The sequence below is a fragment of the Podarcis melisellensis genome (assembly GCF_964234715.1).
Source record: "Podarcis melisellensis genome assembly, chromosome: 1".
Classification (NCBI taxonomy): Eukaryota; Metazoa; Chordata; class Lepidosauria; order Squamata; family Lacertidae; genus Podarcis; species Podarcis melisellensis.
The window spans coordinates 130,651,378-130,678,451 of record NC_138528.1 but is presented as its reverse complement, the minus strand read 5'-3'; the positions used below and the strand labels follow the sequence as shown (position 1 = coordinate 130,678,451).

General features: G+C 41.8%; 1 protein-coding gene across 2 annotated transcripts in view; it reads right to left on the bottom strand.

Annotated features, from left to right (window-relative positions):
- Positions 1–4,206: 4,206 nt before the first annotated feature.
- The window catches only part of PCNT (pericentrin), a 77,802-nt gene continuing 54,934 nt past the window's right edge, over positions 4,207–27,074 (bottom strand). Inside the window, exons 28-41 of one of the 2 annotated variants that reach the window (XM_081887849.1) lie at positions 26,762–26,956; positions 25,124–25,297; positions 22,605–22,800; positions 18,868–19,090; positions 17,385–17,535; positions 15,170–15,862; positions 14,134–14,402; positions 13,153–13,252; positions 9,971–10,135; positions 7,544–7,779; positions 6,473–6,561; positions 5,846–5,987; positions 5,067–5,164; positions 4,207–4,385 (exon numbers count right to left, since the gene is read on the bottom strand). In XM_081887849.1, coding sequence (XP_081743975.1) covers positions 4,360–4,385; positions 5,067–5,164; positions 5,846–5,987; positions 6,473–6,561; positions 7,544–7,779; positions 9,971–10,135; positions 13,153–13,252; positions 14,134–14,402; positions 15,170–15,862; positions 17,385–17,535; positions 18,868–19,090; positions 22,605–22,800; positions 25,124–25,297; positions 26,762–26,956 — 2,757 coding nt within the window. In that variant the 3' untranslated portion in view covers positions 4,207–4,359. Of the gene's footprint in view, positions 4,386–5,066; positions 5,165–5,845; positions 5,988–6,435; positions 6,562–7,543; positions 7,780–9,970; positions 10,136–13,152; positions 13,253–14,133; positions 14,403–15,169; positions 15,863–17,384; positions 17,536–18,867; positions 19,091–22,604; positions 22,801–25,123; positions 25,298–26,761; positions 26,957–27,074 lie in introns of those variants that run through there. The other variant, XR_014162774.1, reaches the window with a different exon arrangement.

Here is a 27,074-nt window from a genome sequence, read left to right as displayed (position 1 = left end):
TGGGGGGCAAGATGCTATCAGTATGCTGCTGACAATCTGCTCTGTGGGCGAGTTGCTCCTGCGACTGAGAAATTGGTCAGTTGCCAACTGTGGGTGGGGTTGCACTCACACTAAAGGAGAAGGCTCACAGTCTGAGGGTGCTTCTGGGTCCCACACTGTCTATGGAGGCTGTGGGAGCCTTAATGGCCAGAAGTGCCTTTGAGCAACTGTGGCTGGTTTGACAGCTATGGCCACTCCAGGGCTGGGAGAGCCTGGCCACTGAGTTCTTACATGAAGACTGAATTACTGCAAGGTGTTCCATGTGGGACTTCCCTTGCGCTTGATCCAGAGGCTGCAGTGAGTGCAGAATGCTGCAGCACAATGCTGACAGGAGTGAGGCCTTGTCTGCATGTAACACCTGTGCTCAGAGATCTGTACAGGTAGCCAATCTGCTACCAGGCTGAGTTCAAGGTGCTACTATTAGAATGCAAAGCCCTTCTCAACTAAGGACCCATTTACCTATGAGAATACCTTATGCCACATGCGCCAACTGGAACGGGCACTGCAACAGGTGTCACATGATGATACCTGTTCTGCCTTTGTAAGGACATGTTTAGTGTGGCAGCAGCTGCACTTTGGAACTCCTTGCCTCTTGAGATCAGACGGGAGAGACTGCACTGTACTCCTCATTGGCAGCTGGAAATACTCCTGTTTAGACAAGCCTGCCCAGATGCTTAGAAAGTTAAAGTAATTTTATTCTGTTTTAATATTTTAACTTTTGTATGTTTTAAATCAGGGCTGTAATTGTTTTGATTTTACTGTTTTGTAAACTGCTTTGAGGTGTCCCCCCCAATCAACGTGTATAAATTTTGTGAAATAAATAAAATGTGTTCAAAATGATCTGTTAACACATTATGAAAGGATGACAGAATGTGTTTTTATAGATATAAATGCACAGCCTATGTCCCAGAGAGGGTGGGAGACACACAGAAATCCATAGGGATGATGTTACCACAGTTCAAAATACTGAATGATGCTGCAGAAAGTTGGGAAACTGCACTGGGAAATCTCAAAGCAAATCTTAGAAATCAAGGAGCCATAAGTCAACAGAGCCACCATCAGTTTCTCCAATCAGAAGCTAATGGCATCAAGGAATAAGATACCCTCCTCTCCGCTGGTTGACTCCCTCCATGCACTTGGCAGTGAGGCTTCCCACTCTGCTTTTCTTGCACACCCCACCCCATCCCTTTAACGCTCACCCAAACCCTTTTACACCCCCCTCTCTCCATTGTCCAAAGGAAAAAGGCAGGGGAGATTGCAAAAGGCTTAGATCTCCCCGTGCTGCTGCTGGCAAATTAGGATGGAGAGTCGGTCTGGCAGAAATAGGAGCTTGAGAAGGAGGAAGGAGGCTAGGGCAGAAGGCGACTGCAGCAGCAGCAGAGCACTAGACCAGCACACCGCTGCTCCTGGCCACTTCATATGGAAGATCATATGCAGCGATCCCCTGTGGTCCTCCAATGGTCAGAGGGGGTGGGAGCTGGAGTCCAGCAACCGCTGGAGGGCTACAGGTTCCTCATCACTGCCATAGTCCTTTGGCTCCTCTATTGTAGGAGCTTGTAGTCAACAGATATTCAATTAATATATAATAATTGAATCTAAATCATTTTAAACAAAAGGTTTTAGATTATTTCACCTGAAGTATCTGAAATATGAAATCTAGTAAGGGTGAATAAATTGATGGCAGTATCAGGAAAAATAATTACTTACCTTTTCTTGCACAATGCTTAAGTATTCAGCTTCATCAGGTATCTCATCCAACTGAGGAAGTTGCCCCGCCCCCCTGGAAAACAGCCTGTAATTCCTAAAGCTTGAATCTGACATCCAGATTAAACTGAAATCCGCTCTCTGTGAGGATTAAATGATGTCCAAGTGCCTCTAACAGTGTTCACATTTTTCAAACAGATAATGCCCTGGCATTAAATCTCAGTGTTACATTTATGAGGATGTAGCTCCCATCCCTTCCCAGACACATGGACCAGGTGTTCGTCTTTGCTGGCCTTTGCTCCTTGACCGAATACTTGCATTTGCAAACTTGCTTGAGGCCAAGCTTTCCTCAGGCACTTTTAATATGGAAGCCTTCTGCCTGTGATCATGGGGGTAGTACATAACTAGGACCCATACATAACCTCATCGGCCATTAATTTGACACTTGAAGCCATCCAAGTTGGTGGCCATAACTGCATCTTATGACAGTGAACCCCTTTGTTTAACTTGTCTGCCCAACTTATTTGAATGACCTTGGGTTCTAGTATTATTTGGGGAGTTCAAGTTCATGCACCTCTATCATTCACCTCTTACACACTTTTTGTCTAAAATAAGCTAAACAGCCCAAACATTGTATCCTCTCCTCATATGCAGGGGTTGATTCAGTTCCTTGGCCATTTTGCCGGCAGGCCCTTTTTTTACAATAGACTCCTAAAAAAGAAGAGTATTCTCATCTTGTATATGGTGGGGATCTCTGGTCCCAATGAGGACATCACAAATGTTGAGACTGGGACTCCTGGGAGGAATCTCTATGTCCTCCTCTCTTGTCAGATAACCATTGTGAAGAACCTCTAGACATCACTGATGCCCTTAAGCCCCTTGGCAAGCTGTGCTGGGCAGACTAGATGGTCTGATTGGGGGAAATGGTATCCACTCCAGGCCTTCAATAAAGGACCTCTGAGGTGAGGTCAATAATATCCTTGTCCAGCACTGGAGCTCTGGGTTCAAGGATAAGTGATATCACCTAAGCCAGTGATCAAGCCGGTGATATCAAATCCATATATAGGCAAGGAGAAAGAGAACTTTTCCATGATTGACATCAAAGGTGTGAGAGGAGTTGTGCACAGTACACAAGTACTGCCAGTACTGGTCCAATGCAGGGAGAGTGAGCTTGGGTAGGAATCTTGTCTTGTCCTTATGTTTTTTGTCTTCAAACCTTCAGGGTCAGAAGAAGCAGGACACTTCAAACATCAAAACTTCTTCGTTTTTTATTCCAAGGTGGCAGCAGACTCCGTGCAGGGAAGGCCAGCCAGAATGGCCCCACAGGCTCGGGATGCTCAATAATGGCAAAGGTCTCCCAAGAGGAATCCTCTTCCATGATAGAAGGCCCAAGACCACACCATGAGGAGCTCTCATCAAATCACGAAAGACAAAAAAACTGCAGTTTTACTGATATACTTAAGTCCAGTAGCACCGGCAGTTATATTGCACTCTCTGCATGCCAAGGGCTTTCCTTCCCTTGTACCATGTGGACAACTTCATTTCTCCTCAGCGAGGGGGGGGGGAGGCATTCTGGGTTGTACCCAACTAATGTCTACTCAGAGTAGACCCAATTAATGCTCCTGTTCGCCATGCCTATTAATTTCAGTAGGTCTACTCTGAGTAGGACTGTCACTGGGACACAACCCTGTGTGTATGTCCAGAGGTTTCCTTCCCTTGTACTATCCAGAAAACTTCATGGCCTCACAAATATTTTCTTTTGCCAAGGCACTCTGTGTATGCTTAGAGGCTGTCTGTTACATTGCCATGCATGGCTAATTACTGGCTGCAATCTATATATTACTGCAAGGCATCCCTGCCCTGGCACCAGGCAGTCTGGAAACATCAGAGAGTTTGATTTACTGAAAGAGCAGTGCAGGGGGTGGAAGGGCACTCCAGGCTTCCAGCTATATCAGTTAATACCATGGAAGGCACTGCGGTTTCTCAAAAGGGCAACAAACGAAATGGATGCATCTCAAATCTGTTAATCAGATAAGATGGTTCTTGATTGGAAAAGTTTACAGTGACTTCAACATCGGGAGAGATTCTGCTAGTGGAGCATACTAGATGACTCTCAGAGTCCCTTCCAGCTCTACAATTCTAAGATTATATGCAGTTTCACATATAATACACTGAAATTATAAAGATGAAAGAAACACAAACACAATAGTTCTAAGTAAGGATTTAGAAGGTTTTTTTTAATAATGGTTTGTGAGAAATCCAACTGAATTATTTTAGAATTTTAGTAAAAAGAAGCACTGACAGAGACATTATGGCACTTGTCTTAATAATAACACACATTCAGTTGTCAACTTCCTAATAAATCCAAATAAAAAACCATGAAGCATTATTACTTTCTCCTGAAAGACCCAAAGTGCACTAAAATTTATAAAAAAATACTTTGTATAAAAACATGATGCAAAATTACAGCAAACACAGGCACTTTTATTCAACTGAACAAAAGCGTTGACAGATTCTGTACATGCAGACGTGTTGCTTGCGCAAGGTGTTCACTGGAGAAGAAAGCAATAGCTGAAAGTTTCTGTAGTTCATGTCAAAGATGTGATCTCAAAACTTTCAAAGTTTCTCTTGACGAGATTGTCCTAAATTAACACAAATTCAAGTTAATGCAAACACCACTTTAAATCATAGTTAAACTAAGCTATGGTGCTGGTACGAGCTGCTGAAACCGTGGACACTTTGCTCTCCCTCCTTCCCAGCTAAGTTTAAAGAATCTAAAATATAAATATAAAACTATACAAGAGCAAGTTATACAAGCAGAGGCAGCCCTCTCAATAGGGAGTGAGGCAGCTGCTTCAGAACAGGGGGCAGTGGAAATGCTGGAAGGCAGGGGCATTTGGTCTGCCCCAAACTAGCCTGCTGGCCTCAGGTACAGTGGAAGATGCTGTCATGTTTATAGAATTGATCAGCTAATCCATTTTTTTTAATGGAATGGTGAGACACTACTTGATCCTTTGTCTCAGGCAGCAATGTTTTGAGCTAGCGCTGTGGACACGTGCAATGCAATATGATGCACATTTAACTCTGAAGTAAGGTTTACTGAGTTTAGGTTGGTTTACTCCCAAATAAGTGTGTAGTATTTCAGCCTCTCTTTTTTTTAAGTTATACATTTTCATTTCCTGTTTGAAAGTATTTTGGGCCATCTCTGTTTATTATTTTGACATGGCAACAAAAAAGGGCTCTTTGTCTCTATGTGGGTCGCTGGGCATGATTTAAGACTGAAAGGCAAATGCATGCCTCATAATTCATTAAAACTACTTTACCTGGCATAATAATTCCCAGTCTCTGCTGAATGGCCTCCAGGTGAGCAATATATTCAGTTAATGAATGTTCAGGATCTTTAGATGAAGCTGAAGAAGTGCTGCAATGGCATAAATATAAAAATAATTAAGCCTCCCCATACACAAAATTCTCAGTACATAAAGTAGCCAAACACACTGACATAACCACGAAGGGCAAAACATAGTACCAACAGACTTGGGAGACCCTGACTATTACCCCCCTCCATGTGAAGCCCGGGGGGGGGTGTGCCAGCTGCTTTCCAGCTTTCCTATGAAGTTTGGAACCTGTTTAAGGAGATCCTGGTTTTCATGCTAAAAAGCAATTGCAGCTATATTCAGTTTAAACTTCCTTGTCTGACCAACAGCCTAGATTTTTTTAAACCATGAAGTGTAGCAATAATTGGAAGAAGTGCAGGTATTAAACGCTATTTGCAATACACATGCCACCGAAAAACAGAAAAGAAGTATTTCAGTTTTGTGGATAGGTACAACTCTAATTATAAAAGGGAGCTGAGCAGTATATTCACAGCTTTGGATTGGCCCCTTGTGGTCTTCCAGGTGCTGTTGGATCACAACCCCCATCATTTCTAACCGTCAGCCATGCTGCAACAGTTGGAGGACCGCAAATTCCCTGCTTCTGTCATAGATCATTCAAGCTTTAAATGCCGTTTTTATTTATAGAATGATTCCGAATGGTACATTAGTTAGAAAAAAAGTAGTGTGTGGATGACACCCACATTTGAAATAAATTCTACACCAACCTGTTATGCAGCTGCTGTGGTGGTTTAGGTGAGGAGTTCCCAAGACTCAAGAGATTGCTCCTGCTGCTGTGTCTCGCTTCTTGAGTTCCATCACCTGGAAACACCTCGTGCTGCTTTAGCACCTCGATTCTAGCCCTGGTACCTAGATTGAAGAGTATACAGTGATTCATTTAGACCTGAACCTATGGTCAATGAAGACAATTCTATAATGCAGGAAGGAAGCAATGTGTGCATTTTAAAAAGTAAGATATAGCCTACAGCAAAAACTTTTACTGTATAAGCCATGCATCAGTACTGCAGCAGACAGTCAAACATTTAAAAGCCTATTAACTATGAGCTGCTACAAGAACAAACTCAAGTCCTGAGCATTCCCTATGGCTTCCCACCTCCTGCTTTCCGCACCACCATCCAGAATCGAGAGATTTCCCTTAGTTTGTGTGGCTGCTTTCACAAGAGGGAAGCAGCTATACTTTTCAAAAGATATGTGGCATAATAGGTTACTCAGAAATAAGAGGAACACAAGTATGCACAGTTATGATAGGAGTTTAGTTTGTTCACTTCTGCACAAAGAGATATATACTAATAATAACTTGTAATCAATCCACAGGATTCTTCTGGAGTTCTCACATGAATTGTGTCTAACGTTAGGAGAAACAGATTCCGACGGCATCTCTTTCCTGCCAACTTTGTGCCATTTCTTCACCAGAAACTTTAACCTTGAGGCAAAAAGACATGAATCAGTGTGCAAAATAGTTTCCATAGTACTTGCAAGATCTCACAAAACTGTACAAATGCCGCCCACCACACTTACTGTGAAAATTCCAGGAAAAACATATAAGGTGGCCACACGACCCCCTCTCACACACGCACCACATACATCTCCACCCCCTCAAATCCAAGGGCATTTCTACATTTCACAGGCCACACATGCAGATTTTGGTAAACTATCAAGTGGCATATCAAGTTTGCCAGCCAAACAAACAAACAAACAAACAAACAAACAAACAACATACCTCCCCTGTCATATACACCATACTGGAATGCCCACCACCCACCACCAAGTCAGTAAAGTCCCTCTGTTCAGCAACAGGGATCATCTCTAGCACTCTTTTCTTTCTTTCTTTTAAAAAAGCCATTACATCATCGCTGAATTTAGGGCAGTGCGGGTGGATTTAGAAGGTTGAGCCGAAGGGGCACAAAATGTAGAAGATCCATCATTTAGAAGATTCATTTTGGCCTGGCTCAGGGTGCTGTACTACCAAAGGTTACCAAAGTCCACCCCCTGGTTCAGTGCCCACTGCCAGCTCTACATGGCTAGTGGGCATGAAACAGCTGAGAAAACGGGTTGATTTCTTTTGTTCTTTCCACACACCTCAGCAAGTGCCCACTGCCAGGCCAAAGTGGCTAGCAGGTAACAAATGTGAAGGCCCTGGGGAATAAACCCTGGAAAATCTGGGATAAAGTCTTTAAAAAAATCAAACTGAAAAAACCATATTTTCTTCTTTCCCTACCAATACACCCCCCATTCAATAAAAACACTTCACAAGGCACTTTGACTGGCAGATGCCCTTGGTTGCTTCAGGTATGCCATCTTCATTTCAATTCCTCTTTTAAAAAGAAAAAAATAGATGATAACATGTAGTGAAATGTAGAAATAGGGAACAATTTAGTGATATTTGAAGAAAAGTGTTTGGTTACCTTGATATTGCAATCACCACTCTAATGGCAGACCTGAACTTTGTAAAGGAACGGCTCCGTAATTCAGAGACGGTCAGATCAGGAGACGGATAGATGCCCATGCGCGCTATGAGGGACAGGGTTGCTTGCTCGCATTCTTGGAATCCACCCAGAAGCAGCAGAAGATATTTTTTCTGATAAACCAGAGCTTTCCTAAAGCTCTCAGCTCTCAAATACTTCCTGTATAACTTCTGCATCTAAATTTTAAAGAGAGAAGAACATTGAGCTTACAGAAAATTTAGAAACCAATTACAAAAAGCACCTACCTCAACAATATTTCCCTGCAATCCATTTGTCTATGGCTGAGAGCTTTCCAAACTGTGTGTTGCACAAACGCTCCCCCCGCTCTCCTCCCAGGACTGGAAAGGCGTTGGTTTTACCTCCAGTTTGCTAGGAAAACTGAATTACTATGTCGCGAAATGATGCATGTCTAAAAAACGTGCCACCAACATGAAAAGTTTGGAAAGCTCTGGACTATGTGCTCTTAGCAGTTAAATGTTTACAGGTCGTGTGTGAGTATGAATGAACGATTGCAGCCTAATTCATTACTGGTTCCTCTTCCCCCTTGAGTGCCTCAACACTTGCTATTTAGTTGTTTCTTGGTTGTCTTGAGGTTTTAAGAGGGCCCACTACTGTGTTTTGTTTAATAAAGCTTTTAAACTTTTCCTTTGCTGTGCTTCTTGGATGCCATAATCCTCACCCTGGTCTGATCAGCCAGAACTCAGTATTTTTGGTAAAACAGGTGATTCTACCTCAAGTTTGCCATTTCTCAGTTTGGGAAGATTTGGGATTTTATCAGCTTGGGGTGATTCACCAGCTGCAATCCTATCTGTGCATAACAAATCTCAGCAGTAATCCATGACCTTATCATATCCAGAGTGCGCTATTGCAATGCATTCTGTGTGGGTCCGCCTTTGTAAACTACTTCATAGAATCAAAGAATTGCAGAGTTGGAAGGGACCGAAGGGAATCTCAACCGAAGCATCCATGACAGATGGCCATCCAACCTCTGCTGAGAAACCTCCAAGGAAGGAGTCTACCAACTTCTGAGGGAGGCCGTCCCACTGTTGAGCAGCTCTTACCATCAGAAAGTTCTTCCTGATATTGAGTCGGAATCTCCTTTAGAAGCTTCAGCAGATGAAGAATGCAGCAGCCTAGGTGATGACAGTGGCTAAATGCTCAGTCTACATTACACCTATTCTGCATCTGTTGCACTGGCTTCTAGGCCAACTCAAAGTGCTGCCAATAACTTTAAAGCCTTTAATTGTTTGGGGCCCTTCCCTCAGAGAAGCTGGCCATAGGACTGTGCAATGGAGGCCCTGCTTGTGTGACCTTCAGAAAGCGAGGGAAGGTGGGTGGGCACAGTTTTCGGAGGGGCCCCATAGGTAGGGATCATCCTCTCTGGAGCTATATGATCAAAAACCTCCCCTTCAGTGGCACTGAGACTGGCTGAGGATGGTTTTTAATGAGGGGGCTCAACAGGCAGGAGTTTTTAGTCTTATATATGGCTGGCTGTGACATATTGAACTGAAGTATCTTTATTACTATTATTATGACTGATTTATGTTGCTTATGTTTTATGCTTTTATTTTTCAATAAAATAAATTAAATTACAACAGAAATTATACATATAAAATCAAAAAGAAAAAAGAAAAAAGAAAAAAACAAAGAAAAACCATAACCCTAACATTCACAATACATAACAAAACATACATAGACTTTGACTTCCTTCCACTGTTTTGGGACTTCAAATTTTCAATTTTCTTAATTGTTGTGTTATATTTATATTGCTTCTAGCTTTATACCTATTACAACCATTTCTTTGACCCTGCAGAACTTCACTCATTACATTCCGATATTTTTACTCCAGAACAATGTTTTTTCATGTATTCTTTAACACAATCACATTCTTTTATTAATTTTTGTTCTGACTGTCCCCTTAAGACTGCCGTTAATCTTGCCAAATCTATATATTCACAAAGTTTAATTTGCCATTCTTTTACTGATGGGATTTCCCGCCCCCTTCCAATTTTTTGCTATAAGCATCCTGGCAGCCGTTGTCGCATACAGAAATACTTTCTTTTTGTTTCTAGAAATATTGTTTGTGATTAAACCCAGAAGAAATGCTTCTGGTTTCCTAATAAAAGATATTTTTAACATCTTATGTTTTATATGGATTTAAATGTTGTAATCTATACATTTATTAATAAATAAACACTCATTTTGGGAGTTCAAGATTTTCAACACAGGATTCCCTTAACCCCTGCTCTGAGCACTATACCCACCTATCCACCCTTCCTATTGCCAGCTAAATTTGGCTTCGTATGTTACTGCTGATATGCATGAGAACAGCTCAAAGAAAGAGAGCATATGCAGAGAAATTTTTACCTTCAGATTGGAAGATGGCATTGCTGACTTGTTTTCTGCCACAACATTAGTTTTTGTTTCTTCATGCTCTGTTGTTCGCAAGCCATTGTGCAAAATAGGTATCTTCTCCTGATAAGCAGTCCCTTCCGATTCTTGCATGGAGTTAATAACACATGTAGGTTTGATCTAAGCATGACATTTAAAGACTGGTTCAAAACTTCAAAATTCAATACAATATAGGCAATGAAATTCAGCAACATTTAAATATAATGGCCTGATACGGGCTGTGTGCTTTCCCTTGTGACTAGGGAAGAGGGATGGGGTAGACCACATCAGTGAGCAAGAAGGATAAGTCTCTGGAAAACTGTGTGTTACCCAAGTACCCTAGGCTGTCTGTTGCCGACCTGGGGAAAGTCTCTCCCCCCCACCAATGAAACCAAATTATATATTCCAAATTATACAAATTATCCAATAATCAAACAAATTCCAATGTTATGCCTAATTATAAATTATTATTATTTTTTAGCTGACTTTCCATGCTTCGAGATTGGAGGGAATCCTAATCCTCTCATAGTTCTGCTGCATTTCAAAATATTACAATAATTCCCTTAATACATTCTGATGTTAATCCTTCATTATTTTCAATAGCCTCTGTGTTCATTCTGCAAGTGAGTTTAAGTCCAAATAAAATGTTTCTGTGTGGATTTTATGTCTTACTCTTCTTCTTTATAGTCCAAATCTGTAATCCAAGATTCCCCTCTGTAAATTCACATCCTCTTGTCACAAACTGGTGTTTCTGCTGAATCAGTCCAGAAGCCTTCCACTGCAGGGAGCTGCCATATCGACACACAGTCCAGATAAAATCAAATCATGGCGTCTGCCCAGTGTTTTTCCTTAACCAGCTGCTATTCAAACATTATTAGCTTTTCCCGGGGAGGGGAGTTACCAAGTAAACTGGAAGTACAAATATCTAAGAGTAAAATGTTAGAGGTCTCTGCCCCCCCCCCGCCAAAATAATTTGATTCAGCTAGCTGGTCAGTCTACTTTCAGTTTCACTCCTGGCTCCTTGTTAAATTAATACTTCGTCAGAAACCTCCCAAGCAGATATCCAAAGTTCTTTGGCATTTCCCCAGTTGTTAATGAGATGTCTCTTCTACTCCAGGGGAGTCTTTTGATCTTCTTCCAGGAAACCAAGAGTCGAAAGCCTTGATTTTCCTTTCCCCCCCGTTATTTCCACACAGTTAGTAATTATTAGAGTTATTAAAACCTTATTATATCAACAAATGCAAAATTTTTAGTCTCACTTGCTTTCATAAGTCCAGCGGTCGTCCCTTCCAGAGGGGATTCGCCAAATGTAATCGCATAGGCAAATATCGAAGGAAAGTAAATAAAGGCTCACCCCCCTTTTCAGTTCCGTCAAACCGGCATCTCAGCTGATAAGTCCCCTTTTCCAATCGAGTCTTCTAAATCTCCAGAGGCTGAATTAATTAGCAGAAAAAATCCTCCCTCTTCACTCAAAGCTTGTCCATTATTTAAATCCAATTTTTCATCTTAAGAAATGTCACTTGCGGAGATAGCTTCGGAGAGTGCCAGAATCACACGGGGGCTTTCTATCCAATGCCCCCCAGCCCCTTATTCCCTCCAGATTTGGGGCCAGGTGTTGGGCGACTGCGGATGAGACTGTTTCCTCCACCCCTGGAGGAATTTGGGAGGCTGATTACTCCCATCTCAGCCTCTAATTGCCCGTGCGAAACGGAGATGATGGAATTTCAGCCATCATCTGTGGCGACGAGCCGGAAGTCTTGCAGCCTTGCGGGGGGCAGGTAAATTCTTTTTACAAAATGAAGTTCAGGGACCTCAACCCCCATATCCTGGTCTGATGTACTGCTCCATTGTGCATTTTCCTTCTTCAGCTCCCCACTCGGATCAGGTTAAAAAATGGAAGGCTCTCCTTGAATGAAGTCTGAGGAGCAGATAAGGCCCCACATGCCAGGGAGTCTAGGCAGAGTTTGATTTGAGGAGAGGTCTGGAAATCTGGCCTTTGATTGTTTTCATGTTTTCTGTGTACCTTTTTGGCTTTGGTATGTGGGTCATGATTCTGACGGCAAAGAGTAGGGAGAAGGAGAGTGTCTCTTACAGGGTCTCGACTTTTGTTTTTTTCTTGAGGATTGAGCGCTGTTTACTGGATTCGATGCCTGGGGTTACTTGAATTGATAACTGGATCCAGAGCCACCAAGGTGGATGAAAGCCACCTGAAATTCTCAACTGGTGCATAAAAGTGCAGTCTTTCTAGGGGAGCATTAAGAGCATCATGTGGTCTGCTGAGGGCTCTGGCAGCCACTAATGTAGTAATTCCCTCCACTTCTGAAAGACCTTCCTGTATGATGGTAAGAAAGGAGGAATACGGTTTCTTTTGAGGCATTCCCTCTCCCCTATGGCTCTAAAACAAAAACCACTTTTGTTTGAAGACGACCTGTTGGCTCACTCAATGTTGTTTCTACCTGGGGATGTGCCAGATGTAACAGAGTTACATCTGTTACATTCACCTGGGGACATTCCACCTGGGGACATTCCACCTGGGGACATTCCACCTGGGGACATTCCACCTGGGGATGTCCCATTGTAACAGAGTTGATTCTGTGGTTGTTTTCTTTGGCTGTGGCCTTTGCTGCCTTACATGAAATCCATTGGCTCTTCTTGTGAGGAGTCGCTAGTTTCTTTGCTTTAATTATGGGGCCCAGAGATTTCTTTTTGGGAGAGTGGATGAGTAAAGAGAGAGATTTTGAGGAAGCAAAAAGAGGAATGCAGCTAAACTGAAGTAAAAAGGTATAAAGAGAAGAGAAAGTTAAAGATAACTCAAAAAGCAAGCACAAAGAAAAGGAACAAGGACATCTGCTTGAGCTGGCAGGAAGACAAAACTAGAGAGATGCTGACAGGAAAATGAGGAGGAGCAGAATCATAGAGAATCATAGAGCTTTCCTTCTTGAGTTGCTAGAGCAGCTAGGACCAAGCATGGCTGCTACATAGCTCTTGTCTGCCAGGAAAATAGCTCCCAGAAATTTAGGATGAACTCTTCCTTCAACCCCCTCAAAAGGGGAAACGGGTTACCCGCCTTTTTTTCTTTTTTTTTAAAAATTGCTTATAAGCATTAACTGAAGTATGAACAATGGCTTATCAAAATAAAATAAAATGAACCCTCTTACTGGAGATTTGGAGGAGGCCAGTAACTCTGCTTTAAGTTCCTCAACTATATGCAACAAGGCTGCAACTGCTTCATCATTTGAAGGAGGCGAGTTAACTGTTCTGTTAAATAAAAGGTAGAAAAAAAGAAAGAATCCAAGTAATTGTAGACTCCGTTGCTGACCCATGGAACAGATCTGTCTCTATACATATGAAACCTGAACCATTTGACATTAAGACAGCATAGAAAACAGAAGTAATTCACCAACTGTATATGGAATAACATTCACCAGTAAAAAAGTACTAATGTGTTTTTATGAAAGTAATGAAGGCATCACTTTTTTCAGGCACACCTTACCTCCCATGTTCATGTAGACTGAGCATATATGGTAAGCTGGGGCCTGAAAGTGTCATGAACTGCCACATTCAGGCCTGATTCAGACCATTGTTTAGTGTTACATCAGCACCAGCAGGTGCAAACTTTGAGCTGCTTTGCATCGTGTGCAGGTACGAGCACCTGTATATGTATGTGTGTGTGAGTGTATTCATATTCCTTACTGAAGGTAAAGCAGAAAAATGTAATTTTTTAAATGTAATAATAGTTCAGGTCAGGCTTCCTCAACCTCAGCCCTCCAGGTGTTTTTGGCCTACAACTCCCATGATACCTAGCTAGCAGGACCAGTGGTCAGGGATGATGGGAATTATAGTCTCAAAACATCCGGGGGGCCGAGGTTGAGGAAGCCTGTTTTAGATGCATTACATCTGAATTGGGCCTTAGGGTCAAGAATCTTGTTGACATGTAATAGTTTTAGGATTTTATCCAAGGAAACCAATGTTTCTAGTTGGTGCAGAGAAAATGTCCACTTACTAGGACTGGATAAGACATTAGTAACAAATTACGGAAACCAGGACTCATAGCTGTGGTGGTCCCTCAGTTTTGATAGGTATTTCAAACACGAAAAATAAAAAATTGGTTTCAATTAAGATCCTTGTAAAATACTCACCGCTCTGTAGTTTTGTATATGAACTCAGAAAGATAACCTGCAGCAATGAGCAACTGTTCTCTGATGTTTTCTAATTTCTGCTGCTCCACATGGAGCATTACTGTATCTGCTGTGAAGTTGGTATAATGATTTTTTGAAGGACATGGAGGAAGTTCATCTTGATTTTTATGACAATTAAGGGATCTTTCCTGTTTCTCCAAGTGTTCTAGAATCTGTTGCAAATCCTTTGTTCTTCTAGTGTTCTGCCAACGTTGCAATTCCAACTCATGCTATGGGAACAGAAGCATAGCTATTTGCAATATATAAAAATAAAGTAGCACTTTGCAATGCACACAGGAAATAATTCACAAGCTGTAGGAAGAAGTTAGTATCTAAGCTCTTCCATGCCATGAGATCCATTGCTAACAAGATGAAGTGGGGGGGGGGGAGAGGAGAGGAATGTTATTTGCAGAAATGGTTGGTGGGAAGGGTGGTGCTGCAGTGAGCACCAGTAAGAGTACTGGGTTAGCTTTGCCAGGGTATCCACACCACTCTTCTTGTCCCCCCGATATGTGGTAGTGTCAGGAGGCCAGGTCCACAGTGCTATCCTTCCCTGTGGGCCGCTACTGGTTCTCTGAAACACACTTTTCTATGTCTCTTTACTATTAAATAATTCCTTAACTCACCTGAATCCTCATGTCAGGTTCTCTCATTTATACATTCAAAGTATAAAAGGCTAAAATAATCTGAAAAGGGGGAAGGCATCCTGGTAAAACCAGTGTGGTCCTGACTTGCCCCTCATTTATCCTGGGATGAGTAGACTTATTATTGATATGCTGAGTAAGGTGCCACTTTCTCCACAAACACCCAGTGTGAATAATCCAAATTAGGAAAGCATACTGGTAAAAATAAAAATAAAATATTTGTGGTGATGTTTTTATTGTATCATAGGGCGGATTATTGAGGTAACAAATCCATGGCTATAAATAAGTAAAAAGGCCTCTGAACTTTTTCAAGCCAGGGCTGAAAAAAGTAAAAAGAAACCACATGTTCTTACCAGACTTTCTCCAGCTTCCTGTAGTTCCTGCAGTTTGCCAAATTCTGTTTGTTGTTTCTGCTTTATTTCTCTTCTTCTTTGTTCTGTCCCTCTTTCCTGCTCCCTCAGCAATCTGAGAATGGACTGCAGCTGATCCCATTTCTTTCTCATTTGTATATCTTTCTCTGTCTGTATCTTCAAGGCATGGATAATGTCCTCTTTTTGACTTTGCAGAGCAGCCTGTGCGGCTTGTAAAGTGGTGTGGAGCTCTTGTTCTTTCGGAGGCTGTTCAGAGGGCATCTGCATTTCACCCATTTGCTTCTTTGAATCAAGTACTTGTTGCCGCGTCTTCTCAATTATGGCTAAAAGATTCCTGGCATGGGACCTCTCTTCGTACAACTGAGCTTTCAGTTCCTGCAATGAATCGTTATGCTTACAAGACCCACATTCATTTATTCTCATGCTCAGCTGTTCTGTCAAAATACGTTCATGTTTCAAAGCACTTAAAAGTTCTAAACTTCGATTCTTCTCAACATCTTCACTTTTCTGCAGTTCCAAGAGTTTATTTTTATATTGGGACAATAAAGCTTCACAGCGAGAATGTTCAATCTCAAGTTCTTTACGGAGATTACTGTTTGCTGACTGTTCATGCTCTAAAGCCACAGACAGTTGGTTGTTTTGAATGCATTGTAGTTCCAAGGCAGCTTGCAACTCCTGTACAGAAGACGGGAACAATCACTACAATTACACAAGACTTTCAATGTCTGAGAGGAATTCCAGTTTGTAAATTAACATTAAAAAGCAGATTCTGATCCAGAAGCCCATAACTTGCTAATTCTAACTAAATTATTGGTAATTTGACCAGCAACAATTCACATATTTGTCTAGGATGGAGCTTGATGCCTCAAACACAGCAGGTAATCCATAACCTTTTAAATAATGTGTACATATCAACTCCAGGGCCAGGCTGTGAATCATAGACAATGTTTCTTGGCATTAATTACCTGTTGGCATTCACAAAATAGCATGGTACCTCACATTTTCAGGAATGAGCCATGCACTGCAAATAGGCATGTTCTGTTGTGCCCTGGCCATCATTTGTTGTCCATCAGTTGGGATACTTTTAATTTAGAGAAAAATATGTTTTGGATTATTAAAAGTTAAATTGGTATTTTGGGAGAGGAAAATTGCATGCAATTGGAAGCACGTTTTCTTCACATTTGAAACATTTTTGTGTGTTTGTTCAGTTTTTGGTAATAGGTGTGTAGGTATAATCAATACCCTAATTCAAAAACTTATGTTGTGTGGTATGGCTTACTTTCTTAGTAAGAGGCATGTGGTCAATCTTGTTTGAAAATCATACACAGAAGCTCTTTCCCTATCCATACAAGTGCAGAGAAAAAAAATTTGTGTGTGTGTGTAGAGACAGTGGCACTCTCTGCACATGTACTGTGGCACCAAAAAAAAAAAAAAGGTTTTTTACAAGTCCTATTATGATAAAACAGCAAAATTAAAATTTGCAGCCCCCCCATTGCAGCTCTACAAAGTTAAAATGTTACTCGCCATGACTGCCACCCACTTATCAACCAATGTTACTGGTGAGGCAGTGGAAGAACAAGGTTTAATCCTGCCCCCCTGTGTACTTTTCCTTCAAGCAGGTGGGGTGAAGGACTCTCGCTGCTGCCTTACTTAAAGGAGAAGCAGAGCTGCATCAAAGGGCAAGTCCTTTGCAAAAACAGTCTTGTCCTTTAAACATCTGAGTGATCAGGCAGGGGGGAAGGAACTCCTTTACTCAGCCCGAAGTTTAAGCAGAAGCACGGAGAAAGCTGCTTCCAAGACCACTTTTCCAAAGGGCTTTAAGACAGTCCTCTGGAGGCTATCTTAAACCCTTTGCAAAGATCCCTGCCCTCCCTTTTTCAACCTCCAACACTGGAGTTTAAAGGCGGAGGGCTGAGACATGCAAATCAGTATGACCTTCTATGAATGACAGGTGTCTGGGATTGCCCACCTGTCATATTTGACTTGTGAGGTCAATCCTGGAAGCAAAAGGTTCCCACCCCTGATATAGAATACATTCATTTATTAAAAGGCCTTCCCTGCTGCATTTTTTAAAACAAACAAAAATTAAATAAAATCTTACTTATGGTTTCCTGAAAGCAGGATTTAGAGGCATGGTAAAACAGAATACATAAGCTTGAGTAGCAAGAAAGGCTATGATTTCCCCACAAGACTTTACCTCTATTGCTTTTGACTTCTCTTCCTCTTTTAACTTGTGCTGATGTTGTTGTTCATCTAACATGTGCTGTAGTTCTTTTTCTTTAACTTGTTCATTTTGGAAGTCTTGAAGAACAGCTGTCATATCTTTCTCCTTATTTTCCAGTGCAGAACTGCAACATACAAAAGTTCTATGTATATATTTTTTTTAAAAAAACAGCTAACCTGCATCTTTCTGTTTTTTTAGCAGACATGCAGCTGTATCCAACTTAGTTCTAATCAGAATAATCCACTAAAATTAATAGACCTAAGGTTAACCACACCCATTTATTTCAATGGATCTGCTCCAGGTAAAATGAACCCCTGGACACAACCCAACGCCTTTAGTAACTGAGCAAGAAGCAAAAACAATCATGTATCATGGGAGGGGTGTTTCTAGGACTAAGGTGAAGCTGTGACGCTCCCTTATTATTTTTGCTATTGGATGCTGCCTGTTGTTCAAGTAATCTTATTATATTTATAGTATTCAAACGTGGTGTTCTGTATGTTATTATATTTTTGTTTTGCTACATCATTATGAAATTGTTTGCAATGCATCTGTTTCTTTGTCATGAGCCTCTTTGGGCAGGCTTTTTTGTGGCAATATGAATAAATGAATGAATAAAACACTTCGCATAGCGCTTTTTATTATGTCAGGAACAACACTTCTTAACTTTTAACGTTTCAGCACAGGTTGGTATAAACAGTGAATTCTCAAGCTGAAACACTTCCTATACTAGAGTCCTAGAAACAAAAATCAGGAAGGGACTCTGCAGTTGAAACCCCAGGGACATGTGGAAAGGGGAACTGGAATAAGAAATTTGTGACAACAATTATGTTGCTCTTTGACTTTATAGTAAAATCAATCATTAAAAATCACAACTAGAGGTAGTGAGTAGGTAAAAGGTAAAGAACCCCAGGCAGTTAAGTGCAGTCGCGAATGACTCTGGGGTTGTGGTGCTCATCTTGCTTTACTGGCCAAGGGAGCCGATGTTTGTCCGCAGACAGTTTTTCTGGGTCATGTGGCCAGCATGACTAAGCTGCTTCTGGCAAAACCAGAGCAGCACACGGAAACGTGTTTACCTTCCCACCGGAGAGGTACCTATTTATCTACCTGCACTTTGACGTGCTTTCGAACTGCTAGGTTGGCAGGAGCTAGGACCGAGCAATGGGAGCTTACCCCGTTACGGGGATTGGAACCGCCGACCTTCCAATCAGCAAGCCCAAGAGGCTCAGTGGTTTAACCCACAGTATTTAGGCAAATACTGAAATGCAAAAAGTTGTTAGAAGAGGACTGTTTTGTAATACAGGAGGATTGGGGCACAAAGGCACCCCAGAACTTAACTGAATGTCTCCAGTATGATACAAACTGAGAGCAGGAAGAACTTCACAATAGGACATTTACTTGGAAATTGTAGCTGTAGATTGTTCTAAACGCAAACTGAACTGCCCTTGGAAGTCCTTACCTGTACTTAACTATGTCTTCCTGGAGGCCCTGTAGGGATTTTTGGAGCCTCTCATTTGTTTGCTTGCTTTCACAGAGATCTGATTTCAAGTTCGATATTGCGCTGTGTTCCTGTTTCAGTAGTTCATGCATCTCAGAGGATTTCTCTTGTTCACTTTTTAGAGAAGCCTGCAAGTCACTTGCAATGGATTTCTCCTGCTGAAGTTTGTATTCTAGTAATTCAACTGAGAACAAATACAAAGTTACAACAAAATTAAAAAAATTAAATCCATTCCAATAACTTAAAGTAATTCCCCCCCCAATATAACTTTTAAAAATGACAAATGAAGTGGATTTTTAAAGGCACATAAATGCAGTATGTATTGTGACATTTTTCTGTTTTCCCATACTTGCTTCACATTAGGCTATAAAAAGGCTGCTATTCATTACTTTCAGATTTCACCTATCCAAGGCACATTTAATTTAGAAGGCCAATTCAATAAACCAGATTCAGTGCACTCCTCATGTAGATTTTTACTTGTATGAAATTTCACTTGACCAAGTGAAATAATAATATATGAAGGATTTGTGTAAGTCTGTATGACATCATCAACATCATCATTATTCATTATGTGTAAGAGACAAATTCTCAGTTTCTTCAGTTGTGGAACTCATTTTTCACAGAAACCCAGCAAGAACATTTGACCTATGCTTTTACTGGTGAAGTTAAACAGGTATGAACATTCTCCAACAAGTGACCTGAGGTACCAGCAGTGCTTGCCTTATCTTTCTTTTATGGGCATTCTTAGCAGTGATGTAGAATACTTCGTTAGAGCATGCATAGAATTCTACCAGTGTCTTCCTGAAAAAGCTTCTCAAAAACACCCTTAGCAAGCAAGAATCTTTCAGTGGGGAGATACAGGAACAGCTCTATGACAAGCCAATGACAGAAAACCAAAGGGCTGGTAATTCTGCATTCTAATGTGGTATAATTCTATGTATATGGCACTGGGTAGAAACTTCTCTGGAGAAGTTTCTAACTCCCTGAAGTGTTCTCACGCATTTGCACGATAGCACTGTCAGAACATCTGGCATACCAAACACATAAGGCAAAAAATGGGGGGGGACACCAAACAGGGTAATTGTGTTGGTACTTCCTTTTCTTCTTACATACAGGCGAGTGGGAGTTCATCCCCCAGATGCACTGTGTCTGATGGGGAGGGATTTACTGTCACAGTGCAGTAACCATACTTGATTCTTCATGAGTGGAAGACAGATGGCCATTGCACTCATTACTTTGTTGCTGCTTGTTATAAAAAAAGGTATGTATGGTTTATTTCATAAAATTATATACCACTTAACGGATGAAGAAAAAACCTTTTAAAAAGAGGCTTTGCATCCAGACAAGGAAGGAGCAAGGCAGTGGGTAGGCCTCATGTTTTTTTCTGAAGAAGTGCAGTGCCAGAAATTCCTCTCATCCCAGCCTCAGTTCTCCAAGAGTCATCAGGGAAGAACGCTTGGGAGAACAGACAGGAAGAACAGAAGTGGTGGTATTGCAAGACCAGGGGGAGGATGATTTGCAGTGGCTAAGACAGCAGCAGTTAAGACCCAGTGGCTGGCTCTGGGACATACTGGCAACAACAATGCTGAGGTGACTGCCTCTGGGGTGGCTCAGGACTTCATGGTTGTCTTCATGACCATGGGGCTGTCCCAATATGTCACCAGCCTAACGCATGCTGCAGGTCACACTCTGGGCCTTGCTTTCTCAACTGGGCAGGAAGAGGGTGATTTGAAAGTGGGTGACATTGACATCAGTCCCTTGTCATGGTCCAATCACTTCCTGTTGAGATTTAGGCTTTCAGCACCTTTCCCGCTCTGCAGAGGCAAGGAACATATTAGGATGGTTTGCCTTCAGAGGAGGCTGGTGGATCCAGTGAGCTTCCAGATGGCTCTGGGGGATTTCCCAGCTGATATGATTGGCAACCCTGGAACAACCAAATGGCTCAGGCCGTTGACACAATAATCCTGAACATCTTCTCCTGCTTCATGGAGTCTTTCTGGCACCCTGGTATACTCCAGAGCTTAGGGCGAGGAAACAAGCTGGGAGATGGTTCAAACACGAGTGGAGCAAAATCTGGTTGAAGGCAATTGCACACTGGTGAGGGCTCATCATTGAGTCTACCTAGTGGCAGTGAAGGCTACAAAGAATGCTTCCTTTGTCAACTCCATTGCATCCTCATTGTGCCGTCCAGCAGAGCTTTTCCGGGTACTGTGGTGCCTGTTACAGTCTGGCAGAAGGAGGTGGCAGAACTGACGATAACTCACTGTGACTTGTTTGCAAAGCATTTTGAGGATAAAATTGCTTACATCCACCGGGATCTTGACACTGCTGTTATTGCAGATGAATCTCATAGGGTGTCCAGAGCACTGTCTGGTCCTGTTGTGTTGGAGGAGTTTCAGTTAGTAAGACTTGAGGGTGTAGACAAGGTGCTGGGATCGGTCAGGGTGACCACTTGCACTCTGGACCTTTGCCCCTCTTGACTGATAAAAAACCAGCATGTGGCCTCAGTGGAGCAGAATGCCTTCCATCAGCTTCATCTGGTGGCCCAACTACGTTCCTATGTGGACAGAGACAGCCTAACTTCTGTTGTCTATTCTGTTAGATTACTGAAACACATTATAAGTAGGGCTGTGTCAGAAGATGGTTTGGAAGCTTAAGCTGGTGCAGAATTTGGTGGCCAGGTTGCTCACCGGGGCAAGACCGCTGGAGAACATCACACCGATCTTGGCCCAACTGCACTGGCTGTCCATTAGTTTCCAGGCTCAATTCAAAGTGCTGGTTTTGACCTATAAAGCCTAAAATGGCTCAGGACCGCAATACCTCAAGGACTGACTCTCCCCATATAAACTGACCCAGACTCTGTGATCATCTTCTGAGGCCCTCCTTCCTTCTGTGCCTCATCGACAAGAGGTCCAAAAGGTGGCAACATGAGAACAGGTCTTTTCTGTGGTGACTCCCTGTTTGTGGAATGCTCCCCCCCAGGGAGGTTTGTCTGGCGCCTTCATTATACACCTTTAGGCGCCAGGCAAATACATTCCTCTTCTCCCAGGCCTTAGGCTGATTAATCTTTTATGGCCTTTAAAATGTTGTAGGTTTTTTTTGCCAGGGGCGGGTATTATTGTTGTGTTATTAAGTATTTATTTTGTGCTTCTATCCTGTATTTTTATCTTGTGAACTACCCTGAGATTTTCACATGAAGGGTGGTATATAAATTTTAACAACTATGAGGAGGAAGAGGAAACTGAGATAAGATATGATAGCCATCTTCAGACATCTCAAGGACTGTCACATGGAGCAAACTTATTTTCCTCTGCTCCAGAGGGTAGGACTTGAACCAATGGCTTCAAGTTACAAGAAAGGAGAGTCCAACTAAAGACCAGGAAGAACTTTCTGGCAGTTAGAGCTGTTCAACATGGAACAGACTCCCTCGGGAGGTGGTGGACTCTTCTTCCTTAGAGATCTCTAAGCAGAGGTTAGATGGTTATCTGGCACAGATCCTTTTGTTGTGTTTCCTGCACTGTAGTTGCTTGGACTAAATGACCCTTAGGGTCCCTTCCACCTCTACAATTCTATTATTACATGATAAAAGTGTTTGCAAAATAAAGATTAAAGATTTAACTCCTTGCATCCTGTTTCGCAGTCAAATGAAGGAATGGTAAAAAGTGAGTAACATTTTGTAAACTTCCATAAGGTACTACCCTGCCTTCGAAGTTGATGTTCTTGTTTACTCTGATGATTCTCTGTATTTATAAGTGTTTCTTGGAGTTGTTGCAGCTTCTCCTGGCTTTGAAGATGCATCAGTCGCAACTCTGCTTCAAGGTCCTGTATTTCAGTAAGCAAGCTGTTTCTATCTGAAGAAAGAAGATGCTCCAGAACCAACTTTTGCTGCTGCTCCTGAAATGAAAACAAGTCCATGTTACATATTAAATAACTTATTTCAGTTTCTTTGAGGATGTAAATTCTTACATCCAATCCTTTAAGCTACATAACCAATTTCCAACCTAGGTTGTTATATTAAGCTGGAAATTGGTTATTGTAGCTTAAAAGGATAGCCTAACTACTGGATCCTTTGCTGTCACTTGAGGCTCAGGTGGCCTCGGTGGCGTGGAGTGCCTTCCATCCGTTTCAATTGGTGGCCCGGCTGCATCCCTATATGGACTTCTGTTGTCTATGCTCTGGTAACCTCAAGGTTAGATTATTGCAATGCATTGTACATAGGGCTGCCTCTGCAAACGGTTCAAAAACTTCAGCTAGAGCAGAATTCAGCGGTCAGGTTGCTCCTCAGAGCAAGATGGTTTGAGCATATTACACTGATCCTGGTCTGACTGCAATGGCTGTCAATTAGTTTCTGGGCCCAATTCAAAGTGCTGGTTTTGACCTATAAAGCCTTAAATGGCTCAGGACCACAATATCTCAAGGACCGCCTCTTTCCATATGAAAGACCCTGAAATCATCTTCTGGGGCCCTTTTTCAGGTGCAGCTTGCACGAGAGGTCTGCAGGGTGACAACACAATAATGGTCCTTCTCTGCAGGGGCTCCCCATCTGTGGAATGCTCTCCCCAGGGAAGTTCACCTGGTGCCTTCATTATACACATTTAGGCGCCAGGCAAAAACATTCCATTTTAACCAGGCCTTTGGCTGATCTGATCAACATCCTATGCCCTTTTAAAATGTGGTTCTTTGAGGGGAGGTTATTGCGTTGTTTTTATTTTGAGTATATCTATTGTGGTTTTTATGTTGAACTTCTCTGTGAACCACCCTGAGACCTCCAGGTATAGGGTGGTATATAAATTCAATCATTAAATAATAATAATAATAATAATAATAATAATAGATGCTTGTTTTCCTCCTTCCTCACCTTCCCTTTTCTTTATGTGTCATGCCTTTTCGTCTGCCTAAGGGCAGAGACTAACAGTTTTGAAAGCTATTCTAAGAACCTTTTCAGATAAAGTGCTGGGTGAAATGGATTCAGGAATGGGGAACCCCTGGCTTGTGGGCCTAATTAAGCTTGCCAAGTCTCCCTATTTTGGTGGTCAAATTGGCCAGCTAGGTCCACCTGCCCTACACCTGATAACATATATCATGTTAAGCATGGGGCAGGTAAAGTTTCAGCTGGGCCAAAAGGTGATGAACTGATTGGTGGCAGCTGCAAAACCCTTTGCATGATGCACTGATGCCCTTACAACCAGCTGATTTTTAGCACAGGGATCTATCTCTGCAAGCCTCCTCAGCTGGGGTCAGATGCACTAGGGAGTTTCTCTTCAGGAATCCCACGTGCAGCTGAGGGGGCTAGAAGGAGTGTCTTGGATTTAAAGGGATTCCTTGTAGCAGATGATCATCTGATCACAAAATCATGGGTGGCAGTTAATGGATTGAAGTTGAATCCTGACAAGACAGAAGTACTGTTTCTGGGGGACAGGGAGCAGGCAGGAGTGGGGGACTCCCTGGTCCTGAACTGTGCCCTTAAAGGACCAGGTGCGCAGCCTGGGGGTCATTTTGGACTCACATCTCTACATAGAGGCGCAGGTTACTTCTGTGTCCAGGACACCTGTCTGCCAGCTCCATCTGGTATGCCAGCTGCAACCCTACCTGCCTGCACACTATCTTGCCAGGGTGGTATATGCTGTGGTTATCTTCCAATTGGTCTACTGCAATGTGCTCTACATGGGGCGACCTTTGAACGCTACTCGGAAACTACAACTAATCCAGTAGGCAGCAGCTAGACTGGTGACTGGGAGCAGCCGCCAGGACTGGTGCTAAAGGAGCTACACTGGCTCCCACTACATTTCCAAGCACAATTCAAAGTGTTGGTTATAGCCCCGAAGGAGCGCCTCCACCTCCATCATCCAGCCTAGACACTAGGGTCCAGCTCTGGGGTACTTCTGAAGGTTCCCTCACTGCAAGACATGGAGCTACAGGGAACCAGGCAGAGGGCCTTCTCTGTAGAGGTGCCTCTCCTATCAGATGTCAAACAGATAAACTACTATTTGACTTTAGAAGACATCTGAAGACAGCCCTGTTCAGAGAAGTTTTAAATGGTTGATGTTTTATTGTGTTTTTAATATTTTGTTGGGAGCCACCCAGAGTGGTGGTAATAATAATAATAATAATAATAATAATAATAATAATAATAATAATATCATCTAACAGGATGCATTTCTTGTCCCAATTTCAGAAGGCGAATATTACATAATAAACCACTGGAAAATTCTCATACTTGTTGTTCCACTATATGTTCCAGCTTTTCTATTAATGATCCTTCGTCTCCAGAGCCAGTATTGCAAAAATGGGACTGTAAGTAGCTTTGTAACATGTTTCGCTCCTTTTCCAATACACATTGGACCGCTTGAAGTAGGTCTCCTCTCCAGTCAAAAAAAGCAGGTGTATTTTCCTACAAGACAGGATGGATAATCAACAATAAATCACAATTCCCATTCTATACAAGATTGGAAAACTTTTTTAAATTTTTTTTGATATTTTTCATAATACATTACAATAAAAAACAAAGTGATCTAAACAAAAATAAATACATGAGAAAGAGAAAAAAGCAAATAACTATTAATATTGAATAGTCATAATAAAAATCTGTTAGTCCCACAATTAACTCTAAACTGAATCAATACTTCTATCACACACATTAAGTTGAAAGAGGTTTTTCTATGTATATGAAGAGCCAATCTGATGATTTCTCAAATATGTTTATACATATTTTACCTATCAGACATTAGCATTTCACTTTCACCTAATGAAAACAAAGGACACTTTTCTTCCCTGAAACTGTCAGACATTTCATTTTGCTTCTTCTTGCATGTGTTAGGGTGAGGCTGGTCTAAGATAGAGCAAAGCAGAATGATGTAAAATAGAAAAGAAGAAAAAATTGTCCAGTGTTCAGCGTTCTGGAATTATTATACTTTAACTCTGTATTCAAATATTTTTAAGACATTCCCTCTAAAGGCAAAAAAGTATGCAAAATGTATACTGTGTGACAAATAACTCTTTTTCAGAGTGTGAATAATATTTTATTTGGCTAAAATTATAAGGTATAGTTGTCAAATTTGCACTATTGTTTAAGAAATATATAAAGTATCAATGGGAAATTTGATTTAAATAATATAAAATTGGCCCTTTCAAATAATCAATTTAAGTTATACACCTGATTTAAATCAAATCTACCTACCACAAAGGAACACCAATCTATACTTTTGGTGCTGCTGCTCTTTTCATGGTTTCTCTGCAGAAATGAAAGACCTTCCACTAATGCACAGGTACCTAATCAAACCATAGCACTCTTGCATCCCCTGCCCCATTAGGTAAATGGGCAGAACAGCTAACATGCCAGCATCCCTTGACATACCATACATATTCCTAGCAAGCCATAAATGGAAGTGCCCATATCTGCCCAATGTGGAAATGCTAATTTTATGATCCAATTCACCTTAGGAGGAATTGCACTAGCACTGTTTGCCTTAGAAGGACTAGTTGTCCCCATCTGTCTCTACAGAATTTTCCTTTGCCAGACTCCTTCTGAATTGACTGGGATGCAAGCGCTCAGCTTTTTAGAAATCACCAAGTCAAACAGAATTCATTCTGGAAGTCCATTCGACTTCCAAAACGTTCGAAAACCAAAGTGCGGCTTCCGATTGGCTGCAGGAAGCTCCTGCAGCCAATCGGAAGCCCCATCAGACGTTCAGCTTCCAAAAAGAGTTCGCAAACAGGAACAATCACTTCCAGGTTTGCGGCGTTCGGCAGCCAAAATGTTTGAGAACTAAACTGTTTGAAAACCAAGGTATGACTGTAGTTGCAGCTGTTGTTAATGGTCTCTAACTCAAGTAAAATTATAAAGATATCTGTATACCTTGTCTTCTTTATCTGGTACTTTGTTGAGGTAATCCTTCAGTGACTGAACTGTATCAAGCAAGGCTAGACTCTCTTTTTGCCACCCCTCCTTTGATGGAGATTTCTGTACATTTTTTTTATCATTATGAGGCAGAGATTTTTCTGACAAAACCAGTATTTTGTAGCTCTCTTCAGATACCATCTTCAACACATTCTGAGAAGGAAGCAAAATACGTCAAGCTGATGATAACAGGTAGCCCACAGTCCTCAAGACATTTACCACTTGGAACTGTTCTGCAGTTTGAAAATAATATAGACACTGCAGCAAAGGA